The following is a 19172-nucleotide window of genomic DNA, read 5'->3' as shown; positions in this document are numbered from 1 at the left end:
GCAAGGTCCATGACGAAAAGTACACCATCCCTACTGTGAAGTATGAAGCTGAATCTTTGTTGTGCTGGGGGTTTGTGAGCTACAGCGACACAGGTAACTTAGTGAAAAGTGATGGCAAGATGAATGTAGCATGTTACTAGAAAATACTGGAGGACAACTTGCATTCATCAGTCCTGAAGCTGTGTATTGGACGTACTTGGATCTTCTAACATGACAGTGATCGAAAACACAAGGCCAAGTTGACCATTCATTGGCTACAGCAGAGAAGAGTGAAGGTACAGGAATGGCCATCACAGTCTCTTGACCTCATTGTCACTGAACCAATTTGGGGAGATCTGAAATGTGCAGTTCACGCAAGACAATCCAAACATTTACAGGACCTGGAGGCTTTTTGTCAAGAAGAATGGGCAACTCTTCCACCTGAGAAAATCAAGGACCTCATCCACAACTATCACAAAGACTGCATGCCATCATTGATACTAAAGGGGGCAATAAACAGCATTTAGAACTAAGGGTATGCAAACTGTTTAACAGGGACCATGTCATTATTTTCCTTATTACTATGTTTTGTTTAATGGTTGTGCTATTCTGTGATGCCTTATAATTTAAGTTGGATTCCATTAAAGGTAAATGAAATGTCTTTTGCCTGATCAGTCATCTTTTCTTTAAAGTAAGGTATACATCTTACAAATTCTGCCAGGGTATGTAAACTTATGAGCACACCTTTATGTTAATATCATAAATGTTTAACTGACACATGGGGTGTCTATTTTGGAATAGTATTAATAATTTATTGTCTGATTATGAAAAAGTTATTGAATACTGCTTCACACAGAGACTTTTTTACAGTTTAGGCAGTATAAGACAATACTTTACCATTGAATTATGGTGGGTTAAGATTCTTCCAGTTAAGTAAAATGAGTTGCTGTGCAACCAATGTAGTATGTAAGATGTCACACTATAGATTTCTAATTGCATAAGTGTCCCATCTTGTGTTATTCCAAACATTTCTATTAGATTGGGAATAATTTTAGATCCAAGGCTATCTGAGAGGTACGCAAATAGTTTAACCAAAATGTTCCAACTATAGTATACTTGTATAAAATTATATGATCTTCTTGAAGAGTCGTGTTTACTACTATTAATGTATGGTAAGCACATATTAGTTTAATAATCAATTATAAATTGTTCCTTTTTGAGTGTGTTTGTTAATGACTGGGCTCTGTGACAATCTAGTGCTCCATGTAGGTTCAGTTTCTGCCTTGTACACAATGATATTGTGATTGTCTTCCCTTCATACTCCCCAGAATTGGATTAAGTGGGTTTATGAATGTATACATGTATATACAATGTATATTATATTAATGCCATTGGTATGAAAAGAGGTAGAGTAATGCTAGTTATGACCGTGATATTAAATACTGAGGCATTCACCAAACATTGCACTGGGCAATTTATTTTAGGTGCTTCTGACTAGGCAGAGAAAGAGAGGATTAAAACTTTTGCAGCTTTGTTCTGGAGAGTCTTTAGCTTAATAATTTATAAACACATGTAGAATTATCTTTTGGCAGTTTTACTAAAGGGATTCACATACAGTATTGGTTGGCCTCCTATTAATTCAGTGCTAGTACTTTAAAAAATGCATAGTATTTTTGTAGTATTTATGATTTTGTGATGTATTATTTCATTTAAAATGTTTTGAAATTGGGAACAAAAAGGGTTAAATGACATATAATCATACACATTTTCTTTTTAGCCTAACTTATAGTAGAGTGGTGGTGTACTAAAACAGCAAGAACGTAGTCTAATATTTCTTGTGTGTTTATTTTTTCAGGTGTACTTGTGCAGATGGGTTTGAAGGTGAATCTTGTCAGATTAACATTGATGACTGTGAGGACAATGATTGTGAAAACAATTCTACTTGTGTAGATGGAATCAATAACTATACATGCCAGTGTCCACCTGAATACACAGGTGAGTCATTGTCTTTATTCGCTAATAAAAACATAAAACTCCTTTTTTTGTTATTTTTTAGATTTATAATCACACTGCATGAATTGAGCAAACTATCAAATTAAAGGTGTTGAGTAAAGAAGACATGTGACACTATTATATTATTTTGAAAGAACTAGCACATAGTATTTAAAATACTAAGTTATAGAATAAGTAAACTTTTTAAATACAAAAGACAAATGATAAACACTTCCAAATTATTAGTAGTTTTCCATTCTGAATATTTTATATTAAATGCACTATTTTTCAGCAACTCATCCATTCTTCCATCCATCAATTTCCAAAACCTACTTAATCCAATTAACAGTTTCTTGAAATGCACTTAATTAGCAATAATTGTAAATTTACATAAAGTAAATTATTAAGCTAAACTAGCACATTAAATCCCTCATAATCAGTTTCTCTCCGACACACTTGTTAATTGTTAAGAAGTTCTTATTTGGGTAAAGTCTGACTTATACTTCTGTGTTGAGCCTGCATTGTAGTTATTCACAGAGGTTACACAGTAAGCTATGCTATCAAAAGCAGTTTATACTTACACACCACTCCACATTGCAGGCACATGCCTGAATTTTATTTGGTGGTGTTTGTAACACATAAGAAAAGCAAATGATCCATTAACATGCAGGCAGTTGTTACTCTTCAGTATCAGTATCTCTTACTACACATTTTCTTCCATAGGCAAATGCATTTGTCCCTCACATTTTTCCATTTTTTCATACATTTCCCAACTTCCAAACTGGAAGACAAACAGAAACATGTTTCAGGATATATGTAGTTACGAAACTGACCAATCAGAATTGTAGGGGTCTGCATAGTCACATTTTTGAGGCGAGCAACAGCATAGTAACGACATAGGCACAACGCAGTAGTATAAATTAGCCTTAAGTCTTGGGGCCAAGTGTAGTGACAAGCAGTGTTCACCAGGCAGAGTACATTACATTCAAATCATGGTAATTCAGAACTCCGATAATGTACAATACTATGATGTGTAGCTTGATGATACTGTATATATTATTCTTGTGATGAAATCCAAGAATTCATTTGTAGGCTTATATAGATACATTGTTAAGTTAAATTACATAATTTGAACTGTTGCTAGAAATAAATTTGTTCTTATAAATACAAATTCATAATGTTTTCACAGTGTGTTCTTCAAATATATTAAAGAATAAGTATTCTAAGGTTGCAACTATCTTTACTTTGGCAGTGACATTTTCGATATTGCAATTAGTTATTGATAGAAGTACAAAGAAAGAATGGAAAGTATGGCTACAATAAAGAAAAACAACTCAGCAGAATACCCATTGAATTGTGTGTCTGCGTCTCCAACCAACAGAAACAACTCACCCCTTCATTACACATTACTTAAATTAAATCTTTTCGTTGTACCTCATACCCATTGATGTTCCCAGCCTCTTGAAGCCTAGTTCTCAGCTCTGAACATACAGGTGATTTTCAGTCACAAAAGACTTAATAGATATTAAGGTTTGGGAGTACCCACAATGCCTTTATCAGAGCCAATTCAACCTGAAGGCAAAAAGGCAGATTTAGTGGTGGATGGCTACTGGGTGAACTATGATGTTCTCAGAGGGTCCCCTGCCTAATGAAAAACAAAGGAAGGGATAGAGATTTAAAATTTGAAAAATTCCTGATCTTATATCAGTGGGTATAAACCAAGCTGGTCAGACCATCATCACTACTGTTTTAACACAATTATATATTTTTTCATAATTGATTTGCATTTGATTTTACTTACAGTATTACTTAGGTATTCCATATATTAAATTTTTGAGAAATAAACACATCATGCACAGTCTTAAAGAGTGTGGGGATTTTAACATACAGTGAAATTTATTTACACATCTTTATTTAACAATTGTGGAATAATAACCGATTATAAAAATTAAATATATACACAATCAATTTGCAAATTTCCACCATGCTATCCATGTAGTGTGAATGTGTCTAAAGAGAGTAAAGTTAGGTTGTGATGTGTTAGTACTTCTTGCCTACACTATTTCATCCCACTTGTGCTTCTTCTTGCTGCTCAAAGGACTATCCCACCCATTAGTCAATAGTAAAACTCTGTTTTCACCCCAGAAAACAAATTCTTCTTTAGAAATGTGTGGTTTTCTTTAATGGCGTGTGTTAGTCATTTCTTTTATGTTTGTCTTAGAAACTACATGTGCCCAATTTTGTGTCAATTTATATACTTTGTCTTTGTTATTTACTAAGCACCTTGAGCATGGGAAAGGCACTATATATATAAAATATCTCTCTATTATATAAAAAAAATCCTGGGACGAGACGTGACTTTTCAAGAGAGATATTTTCAAGTCCCGCGAGACGAGACTTTGTGCCAAGAGATTTAACCACGCCCGGGGCCGGAAATAAAAGACAGAGTAGATGACAAAGTAGAACGCTGTAAAAATTCAAAAAATTTGGTGCAATACACAAGCAGAGCAGGTTAGAGATAATGAAAATACTAAAATTCAAAAGTCTCAAAAAAATGATAGTAAAGAACGCATTAGCACAAACAATCGGAAATTATTACTCGGTGAAATAACGGAACAGTGAAAAGCGTTCAACTATATCGTTCGGATTTAAACTTTAAGTTGAAGACTTGTAGATCGTCTAATTTGTGTTGCCATCAAGGAAAAGTAGTGTTTCTTCTCAATGGAGAGGCGTATCCACGAGAATTAAAAGAGTTGTTGTTTTGTGAAAGTGAAATCCACATACGCAAGTAGCAGAGGCGCAAAGTGACTGACGCGTAGCGAAGCGAGCTGGGGGCAAAGCCCCCTAGTTATTATTTCTTTCTTTCTACTGAACCCACAATAAATTGACAAAATGTCAGTATATATATTCAAAGTAGAATCAATCGATTGTCTTTCAGTTCCCTTATGATGAATTACTGTATGCAATTTTAGGGGCACAGTTAACAAAGTAGTGCTATATACTTAACCATATAATGGCCAATTAAAAGGAGTTTTGGGAAATGCACAAAAACGTATCTTGTACATTACGCACTTGCATCACAATGTTGCTCATTAATCTCGAGTCATTTTCAGGACACACTTAATGCATATTTAATACTTAACAATCAAGTGAAAATCAAAGTACATTTCAATTTGAATATTCCAATAGATTATATCTAAAGATGTTACTTATAGTTACATATTATAAGAACTGAACAGAATATTGTATGACTTAATATTGTTAAATATATTTTGAAATGTGAAAATAATTGAAGAATAAGATATAATGAACACAAGAAATAAGAAATGTTTCATGTTTCAAAGTCTGTATGGTCACTGCTGCGTGTACTTTTTTATATAAGACACATACCTTTACTATGTTAAGCTATCAGCTTATTTAATATGACATTTGATGTTTTTCTCAGGTAAATGTGTAGCTAGAATACAAATTTCAATCAATATTTAATATATTTAACTGTGTTTCTACTTTTTTTATTAAGGAATAGTAATATTACATATTTCAGAATGGTGTGGACTTTTACCACTGGGTATTATCAAGAAGAGTGAAATGTTGACTTTCAAAAGCTTCCATGTTTCTAATGCAGTATAATTTCATTACTATTAAACTGTATGTAGTTAACCTGATATTAGCCTTTATGCCATGTTAACCAGTGGACATTCAATCCATTGTGTACTGAATGCAAAATAAAAGAGAATCTTTGGGACAGTTTTAATCTGGTCTTTACAGTATTCCCATTGTATCCTTCTCACTGTTATCTACGCAAATAAATGTGAAAAGTATTAGCACCCGTTCAAAAAAAGTACAATATCAGCTACTGCATCATTAATAATTTCTTAGTTATCAAGACGAGATCTGATTAAATTATGTCTCCTGATGAAGCAATAGCCCACACTCACTGCTGCTATCAAGGAACATCATAAGTCCACCTATGTCTTAGGCACATCCTAATATAAAAGAGCGTTAAATATATATTATTCATAAAAGATTAAGATTCCTGAATAGCAGCACTACAACCAACAACTTTGAATATGGTATATGTTAAATTTCTTTTTGACATAATTATTGAAATTACTTATGTGCTCTTATGCTCAAATATATTACAGTATAACAGTGGGCTGAATTCTAGATAACAGTCAGTGAGAGTTTCACTCATGTTCATGTCACTAGTCCCTCACCAAGGTATTTCATATGTTTCTTGAAGACTTGCAAGAAGACTCGTAATAAGAGGGAACCTTACACTAGTGAAATGAAACCACATCTGAAAGCAACTTTCTTTTTAAGAAAAATAATGTGTATTAAAATTGCGAAACTACAGTCACTGCTACAATATTTAAATTAACATTTTATCTGTAAAATACTATCCCATATTATATTTTAATGGCTGCCAGTCCACTGCACACTCTGGTAATTGAGTAGTTTTCTGATTAAGTACCCATTCCAATTGCATCCCCCACAACATTCTGAAAAGAGCCTCCAGGATGGCATCTTAGAGTAACCATGACTTGCACTTCTGTGGTCTGGAAAAAGTGCATCTTGTTTGCCTTTTAACAGAGGGATGGATTACAAATGTCCTGATTTTAAACAATATATTTTACTACTTCCTCTTCACTTAGATTTTTGTATTTCATTCTATTTGTGCTGTGTGTTTAACTCTGTTGAGGAATATTTCACTGTTTTAAGAAGATAGCTTGTAGTAAAGTGACCTTTTTTCTTCCACCTATAATAATAATAATAATAATTCTTTGCATTTATATAGCGCTTTTCTCACTACTCAAAGCGCTCAGCAATTGCAGGTTAAGGGCCTTGCTCAAGGGCCCAACAGAGTAGAGCCCCTATTGGCATTTACGGGATTCGAACCAGCAACCTTCCGATTGCCAGTGCAGATCCCTAGCCTCAGAGCCACCACTCCGCCACATCCAATACGATGAATACAATATAAATTCAACACTTCCAAAGCTTTTCACCATCTTTTGAGGTGATTAGCAGATACCCCAATTCTCACTCACGGTTGCATGTGTAACTGTTTTCAAAAAAGTCACTAAGAGTCCTACAAACTCTTCTTACTGGTGTAAGTCTTTTCTACAACTGGAGCAGTATCTCAAAAGGCATTGTGCCAATTATATTTGATTCAATTACTTTTGTTTTGTACCACCTCTTTAAATATTGTAAGCTTTAATCTAAATCTCAAAAATATAGATAACAGACAACTATGTTTCTTAGTTGTATTGGTAAACAAATTATGTAGTAAGCCTTGACTTAGATTGTATTAAACATGCACACATTTATCATAGAATGTATATAAGCAAGGATGGTGAAGAAATATCTGCATTTTACATGCTGCAACTTGAAATGAGTTTAAGGAAACCAATTCAGAAATTATTTATTAAAAGTACTGTTGTTTAGAAAATCTTGGTTGAATATTGTAGATATAACGACTTGACACCTCATTAGTTGTAATACTGAAATGGTAATTTACAACTGATCCAATTCTAGCAGCATGGGCAAAAATAATTCTGGCCACATGATTTATGGCATTTTTAAAATTAATTTAAACTGGCTGAAATTGCTTGTCATTTACTAAGTAGCCATGTGGAAATGAAATAATAAATTGCATGATTTCATAAATAGCCATGGGTTTATAAGCTTGCCAGCAATCTACACTCCAATGATGTTGTCAAATCCATAAGTAAAGTAACAAGCTATTTTCAACATTCAAGCCTGCAACCAATAACAGCACTTGAAGGACAGATACAATTGTAGTCCCTCAATATATATGTAACACAAAAACAGGATTAAAGATTTCTCAAAATCATTGGCAGACATCACATTACCTTTGTGATATATTTTGCATTTCCCTTGTACTGTAGAATGAGACTCCTTGAAAAATGTGTGCCACATAGCATTGTTTAAACCTCTTTCCTTATATGAGACCTTACTATAATTAGGATTTATTATTATGCATTCTAGCATTTGTACATCATTATTGCTGTGAGTGGAAAAATAATACAAATTTAAAAAGTTGCATATGGTGGTTTCTGACCTTGCTTTTCTTGTTTGGTGCATGTTCCTGATAATGTACAATGTCTTATAATTTGCTTAAATGTCTGCTTTTGTCAATTGTTATATCGCTCTGCACTCGCATTATCATGCATTGCTCATATTACAATGTAAAATGTTTTCGTCTCTTCTGTCTTTGTTACTGCAAGCTGCTAATCAGAATGAGGTGGAAAAAGGTTAGTTGCCATAATTTTATATTAATATTATTTATTTTTTTCCTTTTTTTCTGCTTCTGCATCATTTCTGTTACTAGAGAGCATGGTCATCAGAGTCCACCATAGGCACTACTCACTAAAGATTAATAAGAAGTAACCCATCTAATTTGGGTGAAAGATCTATTTATTATATATGTATGTATGTATGTATGTACAGTATATATGTATATATATGTGTTGTGAGACATGCCCGGACACCACCAGACTGAGACCACATCTTTCCAAAAAAGCACATGTTTTATTTCTCCAAACAACCATAAACACAGTCCCGCACAGCACACAGTACTCCCAGCACTAATCACCCCTAATCTGGGCCTTTCTTTCACTGGCTGTAGGCCGCCTTTCCTCTCTCCACGGGAGCTTTGTCCTGCTCCCACTTCCGACTCTAGCTCCCAGACTGTAGGAAGGCGGCCCCTTTTATTTCCATCCGGATATGCTCCAGGTGCCTGATGACATCCATCCGGCAGCACTTCCTGGTATGGCGGAAGTGCTACTCTTGCACCTGGAAGTACTCCGGGCGTCCCTGGAAGGATCTTCCTCCATCTTCCCGGGTTTGGCAGAAGTAAATGTTTCCCAGGCTCTCTGAGACTCGGGGCACCCCCTGGCGGTGGCCACTGGCCCTCTATAGGATTGAGCTTCCATGCTCCCTTCACATGGCCTGCCCACCAACAGTCCCTCTCTTGGTTCGTCCAGTCATCGCGGCTGGGCACAGCCCCCAGCCGACCTCCACAATATATATATATGTGTGTGTGTATGTATATATATTTATTTTTTCTAAAGCAGGGTCAATATTTACCATGTTAGTCGTATTATGTGTCATGGTCTCCAAAAAGACATTGCCTGATCTTTACTTTATATTCTGCTTTATATATCTGACTTTTTAAATGGAGAATTTATGTAAGCCTTGAAAGATGACTTTTGTGAAAGCTTGAAGTTTTACACTATCTACAGATGACAGAGGTTTTAATAACAACAAAAAAGGGAAAAACTACTGGAAAAGAGGCATCAGAATTTTTAATGGTAAAACTAAGTATAAAGCACAGTAAGTAAATAACTGCAAAGAAGGCATGAAAGTACAATATTTTGCAGTTAGTTTACATTGTCTGTTATATACCCCTGTGTCTAAAATAAGAGATAAATTCTTGTAGCACTTTTTATATGCATCCCTGCAAACACAAAATATATTTAAACATAGTGTACACTCTTAAACTCTTAAACAGATGATTTTACACCGTCTCTATGGATAATACAGAGAATTATCCCAACCTCTGTAATAACAAAATGAACAGATACACATCTGTAGCATTGAATCAAAGAAACACAATAATAATTTCAGAATAATAAAATAATAATAATAATAATAATAATAATAATAGAATAATAATTTATACTAATAATAATAATAATTTATAATAATAATAATAGAATAATAATTTCAGAATTACTAGTTTCATGTACACTGCAGCATCCAGTGTGTTTGTGCCGCACCACTGAGTAGGTAACAGTATTATTCAGGTCCATACAAAGGACCATAAGTACCTGCTTATGCAAATGGGTTTATATCAGTGGTTTAATGAGTGATACTAGCATATTTGCAGATTTACATAAAGATGTTTGATTGCCATCTTGTAAAAAATGCTGAAATGTTATTAATTGATTTTCTGAGTATGAATAAATATAATTTTGTAAATGTGATCAATTATTGTTTAATTGCAACAATGTACTTGGAACACATATCATTTCAGAGTTCATCAATGATCACCTGAGGTCCCTTGCTGTTTATCTTTACCATTACATACAGCCTGTTTAATATGCATTAATAAAGATACTTGTAAAACTACTGATCATCAGTCCAAGATCTTTAATCAAGTTTATACCCAGTAGTTTTAAACTCTTAAATCCTCTTCATATGCAGGAGTACTGTGATCTGTCCTCAATTCACTGATAATGAGCTTCCTAAAAGTACAGATATTGTCAGTAGGATCCTACTGATTTATTCAGATATGACTGATATATAATAATAATGCTAATTCTATGACAGTTAATGCTGTAAATGGGACTTCTGACATTTAAATATACAACAAACATACTCCGAGGTATAATCCTTTACTTCTGTGTTCTGTTCCCTAATATGATAAAGTGCTATCTGTAGTCTAAGCTCTAGTAATCTTTTCATGTATAAAAGTATATCTGCATTTGTTTCAAGTTAAAAATGCATTTTTAGTCTTGCATTAAATTTTTGAAATTTCTAATTAGTAAATTACATTAATAGTGTTTTCAATACTTTTCCACTATTGTCCAAATACTAAATTTGCAAGTGGTGTATTCAACAGAAAAACAGATACCTGTTAGTATAAATTAATATATACTTAGTTTCTAAAACTAAACAATGCACCCAGTTATTGCAACTAATAATAACATATACTGTATAAAATGGCTTATTCTTTGATGACCTTTGTAATTAATCTTTCCTTGTCTTCAATAGTAACATGTTGTAACTGAAATAAATATTATGTGCAGATTAACTTGAAAAAAATATTTTTTACATTCATGTTGATTTTAAAGAACTTGCAGTAAAATCATGACAACATACAGTGTCTGAATACTGCATAGTATGTTTAACAAAGAGCAGAAAAGTATGACTAGTTATGCTGAACTTGTAGGGGCACTTGGACAAAGAAAAAATGTAGTAAATGTTATATTTGAATTTAAATGTCAGTGCACATTGAGTAATTTTTCAATAGAGCAGCACACTGAACCATCCAGTGGCAAATTACTTTGTACCTCCTTATCATTGTCCAGAAGTAAAATAGCTATTTGTGATTGCTAGTACACAGTACTCCTTAAATATTTTAAAATGAAATACAATTCTTTAAACATATTGAGAGTGTACCTCCTTCACTACTAAGCTTGGTTGCTGCTCGTTGATTTTAATCTTATTGTCATCAACAATGTTCTCTCTGTGTTAAGTCACAAACGGATAACATACGTTACTGCAGACCTAGCTAATTCATCAGCTGGCAGCAAGCTGGCTGCCTGCATGACTGTGCAGGTTCCAATGTTTTCACTCAGTTGGCACATGGTTGAGGGAGAAACTACTTATCATTCATCATGTGAATCCCTTAAGGGACATCTAAGTGTGACTAGCATTAGAGATTCAGAGTCTTGTATGTAATTTCAAAAAGTCTTTTATTAATGTATGGCATCCTGGGAAACACATCTGGCATGCTTTAGAAACAGACACTATAATGACAGTGTTCTTTCTTAAGATTTTTCAGCCGTTTAAGGTGGCATCTTTCCAGCTTTGTTAAGCATTATATTTATGTTTAAGACTGCATCTTTTAAATGAATATTTCAAAGAATTTACCACTTTTTGCAACATACTTAATATCCAATAGTGGGAAATAGAATTATCTCAAATCAAGTGCATATAATAACCATATCAACACAGTTTGTTGCAATGAAGTCTATGACTCTATTTACAAATCTATTTGTGTTGACGCTGTCTTGAAAGATACTGGCAGAGTCAAGTTATGTTAAAATATTGTTATGATATTTCCTTGGGCAAAGTTAAATGAGCTAGTTTTGAAGAAAATAAATGTGTCCTGTATGTTCACCTCCTGCTCAGAGAGAAGCAAATAAGAGAATTATGATCATAACAACAAAATTGATGCCCTTTGTTGGCTTTGTTGTTCACTAAATACAGTATGTTCGCAGTCATTATTTTGACATTCCTCTAGTCTATTTTTAAAATAATGTATCATTATACCAGACTGGTTGTAATTTGTTTTATTATTTTTTTGTTTTTATCAAAAGGTGAATTGTGTGAGGAAAAGCTAGATTTCTGTGCCCCAGAACTGAACCCCTGTGAACATGACTCCAAGTGCATCCTGACACCTAAAGGATACAAGTAAGTGGGAAGATCATATGATGCTCTTTGTTTTAAATGTCACTTATTAATTGTTGGACATGTTACACATTTAGAAACTATCAGGTTTATTTTATCAAACCACCGAAACATGATTGCTATGGTAATCATTGTCTAACAGTAATACTTAGTATTGAAATGGCTGGAATTGGTACATTTGTTCTGTTATTGTTCCAGTTGCCAAGGTAACCTTTCCTGTCTTGGGGGGGGGATTGGGGGGCTTCCGAATTTGTTACCTGATGGTAATTGTTGCAGTAGGTTTAAACAGGAGCCCACTTTGCCATGTTTTTATCTGAGCTGTGAATGAAAAAACTTTTCTGAACCTTATGTGAATATTTGTTTTCTGGATTAACACTAGAATTACCAGAGCCTACGAAAAAACTCGTAAATCCCTCCCACCTTAAATAAAGATGCGCTATAGCTCTGCAGTGTACCACGATGCATACTACCGCCCCCCCCCCCCCCCAAAGGGTTCTGACACACAAACGCTGGCGAAGCTGCCTTCTTCGTATCTCACCGTCACTTGAAATCAGCAGTTCTTAGCATTGCACCACGCAAGCTGTCGTATCAGCCACCAACTGTAACTTGCTTTCTTTATTCTTTGGTTATAGTATTGAATAAAAATGCACTTTTATTTATGTGAAAACAGCTGTGTCAGATGGGGTTGTATGGATTGATTCTGAATGCGACTGCGAGAATGAAAAGTGAATTAAAAAAAAAAAAAAAAAAAGCTAACCTTTACCAGTATCATAAGTTACACCGGCTGTTACAGACTGAAATCAAATTTATGTTGTTATTCTAAAATTGTAAGAATAAGAGCAGTTCACTTCTCGAAGTGGAGCCGTGCGGGATCGAACTCGCCACCCTCTGATTCCCAGTCAGGAGCTGATACCATTACACCACTGCGGCAGTTGTAGTAAGAGTGTCAATGTGGCATGCTAACGCGGCTTTTTTTTTTTGTGCAGTTATATTTTTGAATAAAAGCGCACGTGTTCTCTTATTTGTACCTTTTGTGAAAGTGTTTCTTTGATATATGGACTTCAGGCTTCATACGTTATATAGTTTATGCCTACATTTTGTCATTTACTATTAGAATATGAAAAACGTTTCTGTTTTAAAAATGTGTTTGTACAGACTACTATAGAAACGGAACACACATGAAATGCGTGTATTCCAAATAACGCTATATTATTTCCACTCTAAAACTCCACTTCAATCCCAGATGATCAAATCAAGGCAAGGCATGAGCTAGGAGAAGTTCGTTCTAAGTCGGTGGGGGGATGGAATAGCTGGCTGCTAGTAGCTTGTGTTTATCAGCACATTTAGATGACAAAAGACTCTGGCAAACGGATTTAAGACGCGATTTAAGGTGGGACGGATTTACGAGTTTTTTCGTAGGCTCTGGTAATTCTAGTGTTAATCTCTTGGGTCCATGACTTCTGTTTTGTCCTTCTGACCTTGATTTTCATCATGCTATTGTTTCTGCACTTTTCAGTCTCCTCGTTTTGAACCTTTTCTGTTTTGCATCACTTTCCTCATTTGCCTTTAAAAATCTTACTAGTTTGTGAACATTACATGCATTCTGTAATTGTGAGTTATATTTATTGCTTCAGCACAGGACATTTGCACATTACCTCTATGTCTGTGTGGGTTTTCTTCAGTATACTTTGATTTAGTGTAAAGGGTCTTGTGTGTCCCAGTCTGCACTGCCAATTCTTCTGAAAGCTGCCGGCCAAGCATTATAGGGCACTGTTCAGCTTTGTTCTTGAACCATGACATAGAAATTGATGTTAGGAGGTGAGTCCTCAACTACCTCTAAAGAAGCTGTCAGTGGACCTGGACTTTTCTACCCAAACCATAATCTTTAGTTCATGTATTTTACTTTTTCTTGACAAGTGTTTGCCAGAATTGTGGCATGCTATTGTATTACATGTTGCAGATGCACACTTTAATAAATAAAAATGTAAGGATTATCCTGAATGATAGTCCAATTGTTACCAACAATAGAATGAAGTGGACCAGGAGGTACCTGATGATCATTAACAGTTGGTTTAAGGAGTTCATTATAAGCATACTAATTACTAGATTCAAGTTCCTTCGAATATACCCAAGCTTTGCATACGTGCTACTGCCGAAAAGGACTAAATGAAAGGTTGGAGGAATAAATTAACATTGCTTTGAAACTGGTACTTTTAACACGTTTGGGTGTGGGGTACTATAGTGAACAATGCTTTATTGATGTTACACGGCTGATTTTTATCTACTGTATAGCTTATTCTTGATCAGAGGAGAGGAGATTAGATCATGTTGCATGAACATAATTCATAGACATTAGGATGAAATGGACAAAAATGCTGTTTGACATTTGTGAAAAATGCTATTTGTACTGTATTTAAAAGCTGTACTGTATTGGAAAGCTTAAATGCTTTGTAAATATTAAAAAAGAACATAATGTCTGCTTACTGTAGTCCATTTTTAAATTAGATCAAGAAATAAAGTGTATTTGGACTTTGTTTACCTTCTTTATAATCATCGTCTTTTTTAATTGTTGTGAAATCCTTTTGCTGTATTACAAATCACAAGAAAAACCTTGGAGCATACTTTTAAAAATATTAATAATAAACTTGTTGAGCTATTTTCATGTATAATTTACTTTACAGGAAATATTATAGCATTCCTGATGAATTAGTTAATTGCTGGAGGAATACACGCTTCTTTAATTAATAGGGAATTTACTCCTCACTTTTAATGACTATAATTAGAGGCTGCTAATGATATGGTGGTATTATAAAATGTTCCATGCAAGTTGCTTTTAATTTAACCATGTCAAAGTAATGAGTGCTGTGCACAGTGTGAAGGAGGCCCTACAGATAAATATGAGAAAAATGCTTAAAGGAAGTTACAGTTGTCTTGAAGAAAAGCTTTCCATTAATTTTAGTATTTTATACATATCACATTTCACTTTCTCATTTTAGATGTGAGTGCACACCAGGTTATGTTGGTGAGAAATGTGATGTTGACTATGATGACTGCAATGAAAATAAATGCAAAAATGGAGCACAGTGTATTGATGCAATAAATGGATATACATGTGTATGTCCTGAAGGATACAGGTAGGCCTTCATTTTTGCACAATTATAATCTGAAATATACCATCTGATAGATACTGACATCATCCTTGCATGGTGAAGACAAAGTGATGAGTGTTGTGTGTTACGTCTGTGTGGGAGTTATTTAAAATGTAACATTTGCTCCTAAAAACATTTTTGTTTTTGTTTTTGTTTGCCAGTAAGGGGTCATGCAGGACTTTTTAACATTTAGAAGGGGTTTGCACCATTTTTTTCCCTGCCTTGGGTAAAGCTAGCTGAGTGTTTGAGGGCGGCCAAGCATAGAGCACTGCAACAGCACAGGTTAAAAATCATGCAGCAGTTGTAAAAACTTGACAGGACAGTAAGAAAATTACCAGCATTGTTTCTGCTAATAGTAAATGTATACTTGCTTCCTTAGTGAGAAGTAATTACAGTATAAAAAGGGTTACTAGGTAAAGTAGCACATAGGGCTGATACCAAAAAAGATTAGCACTAGTGCAAGATGGAGGACATAGGCATTGCCATAAGCAAAGGTAAGAAAAAGAGGGTCTCTGCAATAAGAAAATAGTCACATACAGAAGCAAGAAGGAGAAAGGGAAAGATAAGTAGCTACTAATGAAGATATACAGCAGGCATGCAAGGAGTGAGAATATTATGGGAGCTTAAGAGACTAGCAGATGTTAAGTAACTATAGTCATTCTTTTAAACTCATTTCATTTCTTAGTTTAAATTGTTAAATTTAAATAATGCAATGGGTGATACCTCTTAGGTTGAGAAATAATCCAAATTGTAATAATGGCTCCAATACAAAGCTAATTATCTTTGATTGCTGGACTTTTTGAAGGTTGGCATGTTCAAGGCCTACCTCCAGGAGGCCTACATCTGTAGGAGATGCCAGCTGATCCAGCACCTCAAGCTCAGGTTCATGGAATTTGAGGAGGGGGTAAACAACCTGAGTTACAGTAGAGTATTGGTGGATCTTGCCCTGTCTCTTTTAGGGAGATAGTGTGAACTCCCAAGATGATGTAAAAAGACACTCCAGACCACAGAAGCAGAAACAGAGACAGATGGGTCACAGTCAGACATAAGTGCAAGATAAAGGGCTCACACTGTCCAGGGGCATCAACTCCAGAGTTGGAGGTGTCCAACTATTTTCAAGACATTAATAAGATTAGATAGTGACTCTAATAGCTCTGAGGTGGTAGACAGGTATGGAGATACCCGAAGCTTCACCTCAAAACCAGGTTCCAGAAAGAGACAGGTAGTGGTAGGGGGTGATTCAGTCATTAGTAGTTTTGTGATGCATGTTTACTCCAGAGATAGAGAGTTTTGTATGGCATGTTGTTTTCCGAGTATAAGGGTGTGGAGACCTCCCTGGATGAATGGATATCCTCCTGGCCAAAGAAGTGGTGGATCCAAATGTCATTGTCAGTGTTGATACAAGTGACTTAGGTTAGGGCAGGCTGTCAGTTCTGCAAGCTAAATTTAAAGTCCTAGATGCCAAACTGAGAAGCAGAACTGACAATGTGGTCTTCTCTGAAGTTCTGCCTGTGTCACATACCAGTCCAGGAAAGACTGAAGAGATTAGGTTTATTATATTTTTCACATCTTGGTGTATGATAGAAGGTCATAGGTGTATAACATTGAGCCACTGAGACTCCTTCTGAAGTTTTTCTGCAATGAGGGGTTATATTTGAACCAGAGGGGCACCAGTGTACTAGGGAGGCATATAAAATGGTTAGTCAGGGATTATTTAGACTAGGGTATGTGAAACTTAGGGAACGAGGGCCAGAAATCTAGGACCAGCCAGATTTATGCCTTTACATAAAGAAACAAACAGTAGTGTAAAACATATGCACAAGGCAATATGGAAATTTTAGTCCAATGTTAAAGAGCCAAAGTAAAATTAGTAATACATTAAAAATCACTTGTATTAATGATATGAGTAATAAAAATAAAACAAGTGAGTTGGATTTGCATGTAGCTTAAAAACCTAGCTAAATCAAAGAGATAGCAATGATTATAATATATATGATTATACTATTTCTAGGAAGAATAAGCAAAACAGGAAAGGGACTTTGACAGAAAAAGAGGTGTGGGTAGATTTGTAGCAGGTGAAGTTTTAATATAAGTAAATGTAAGATATTGCATGATGGAAGTAAAAAATAATTATATTTGAATACACAATAGGATTTCTGTAATTTGAAAGTGCACCTAATGAGAAGGACCTAGAAGTCATAGTGCACTCATCACTGTCATCCAGGCAGTGTACAGAAGTCATTAAGGAGGCTAATAGGGTATATAGCACGATATGTATGGTACAAGTCAATACACATTGTGCTTCAGCTATATAGCGCACTAGTGAGGCCTCAACTGAAGAACTGTGTGCAGTTTAGGTCTCCTGGCTACAAAATGACTTAGCGGTGGTAGGAAAAACTCCAGAGAACAGCGGCTAGACTGAAGTCCAGGACTGTAAGATATGAGTTATGAGGAAAGACTGAAGAAGTTGAATCTTTTCAGTTTAAGCAAAAGAAGACTGAGGTGACATGATTCAAAATTTTAAAATTATTTATGGAATTGGTACAGTGGATCCCAGCTGTTACTTTAAAGTGGATACTTCAACAAGAACACAGGAACACAAATGAAAACTTGTTAATATTAAATTTTACACAAATCTTAGGAGGTTTTTCTTCACACAGAAAGAGAGTAGGACTTGAGGTGTTGGGCTTACGACCTTTACCATAGGCAGCAGAGTTCACCTCTTCATATATCTTTAGCAAAACTTGTTAAATGGAAGAACTCCTTGTGGTTTCCTTACAGTCATGGCCGATGTTTATCTCACATTGCAGCCCTCAAACAACTTAGTTTCAAGAGACCTGTCACAACTTCATTCTGGGCCATAATTTCCCACCTTAGCATTTAAAAGTGTGCCCTGATTGCCAGAATAGATTTTTTTCTTCCTTTCTTATCTCTTGATGAGCTCATGCCCTGTCCTGACAGCCCATTCACTTTTATTTATTTTGCCTGAACTTTCTGATCTTGTTTTTTTTTAATAGTGGACTCTTCTGTGAATTTCCTCCTCCAATGGTTTTGCCACGTACAAGTCCTTGTGACAATTTTGAATGTCAAAATGGAGCACAGTGTATTTTTAAAGATTCAGAACCAAACTGCCAGTGTTTACCAGGATACCAAGGAGAAAAATGTGACAAGCTTATTAGTGTGAACTTTGTGAATAAAGAGTCTTTTCTCCAGATTCCATCTCCAAATATCCACGCTCAGGCAAATATCACATTACAGGTAAACTCTATATTTACTATAAATAAATGTGTAAAGATAAGGTTAATTTTTTTATGATCGGCACAAGGTTAAAGAAAAAGTAATGCAAAATGCTATTATTATTCAAATTTGCATAAACAAAATAAAAATTAACATTTTTATTATTACTTGATATTTATTTTTATTTGATAAATATTTACTGTAAGTGCAATACTCACATACGAACTGAGTAAAAATTAGTAAAAATATAAAGCTAAGGAGACACTTGCATTGGTCATAGAGTTGGTGTTTGGCATGTCAGACTTCTTAACTTGTAGATTCCTATTTTAAAGACATCATTGAAAATCAAATATATTTAAAAAAGCAACCATTTGTCTTCAAATAACAGATTTGTTATTAATTCTAACTTAAGGCTTTATCTTACAATGAAATATTTTCATATTCCAAGATGTTTTTATTTCAATGACATAGCTCTGAATTAAAGTAAAGAGTCTGACAAAATAGTACCAATGCTTTCCTTGTTTAAACTATCCACAAACAGTTTCCATTATTTTAGTATATTTTTATTGCTATGACTGTCAGGTTTTATCGTAC

The 19172-nt window shown here is 34.7% G+C and overlaps 1 protein-coding gene across 7 annotated transcripts in view; it reads left to right on the top strand.

Moving 5' to 3' along the window:
* slit2 (slit homolog 2 (Drosophila)) overlaps positions 1 to 19172 on the top strand; it is a 269197-nt gene that overhangs the window by 235691 nt on the left and 14334 nt on the right. For 4 of the 7 annotated variants that reach the window (XM_051928679.1, XM_051928680.1, XM_051928682.1 and 1 more), the window contains 5 exons: positions 1835 to 1974; positions 8220 to 8246; positions 12102 to 12195; positions 15189 to 15326; positions 18359 to 18599. In XM_051928679.1, the coding sequence (XP_051784639.1) occupies positions 1835 to 1974; positions 8220 to 8246; positions 12102 to 12195; positions 15189 to 15326; positions 18359 to 18599 (640 nt within the window). The remainder of the gene's footprint in view (positions 1 to 1834; positions 1975 to 8219; positions 8247 to 12101; positions 12196 to 15188; positions 15327 to 18358; positions 18600 to 19172) is intronic. The other 3 variants (XM_051928681.1, XM_051928683.1, XM_051928685.1) reach the window with 1 other exon arrangement.

Source organism: Erpetoichthys calabaricus, chromosome 5 (assembly GCF_900747795.2).
Source record: "Erpetoichthys calabaricus chromosome 5, fErpCal1.3, whole genome shotgun sequence".
In the NCBI taxonomy this organism is placed as follows: domain Eukaryota; kingdom Metazoa; phylum Chordata; class Cladistia; order Polypteriformes; family Polypteridae; genus Erpetoichthys; species Erpetoichthys calabaricus.
This window is presented reverse-complemented; position numbering and strand designations above follow the sequence as displayed.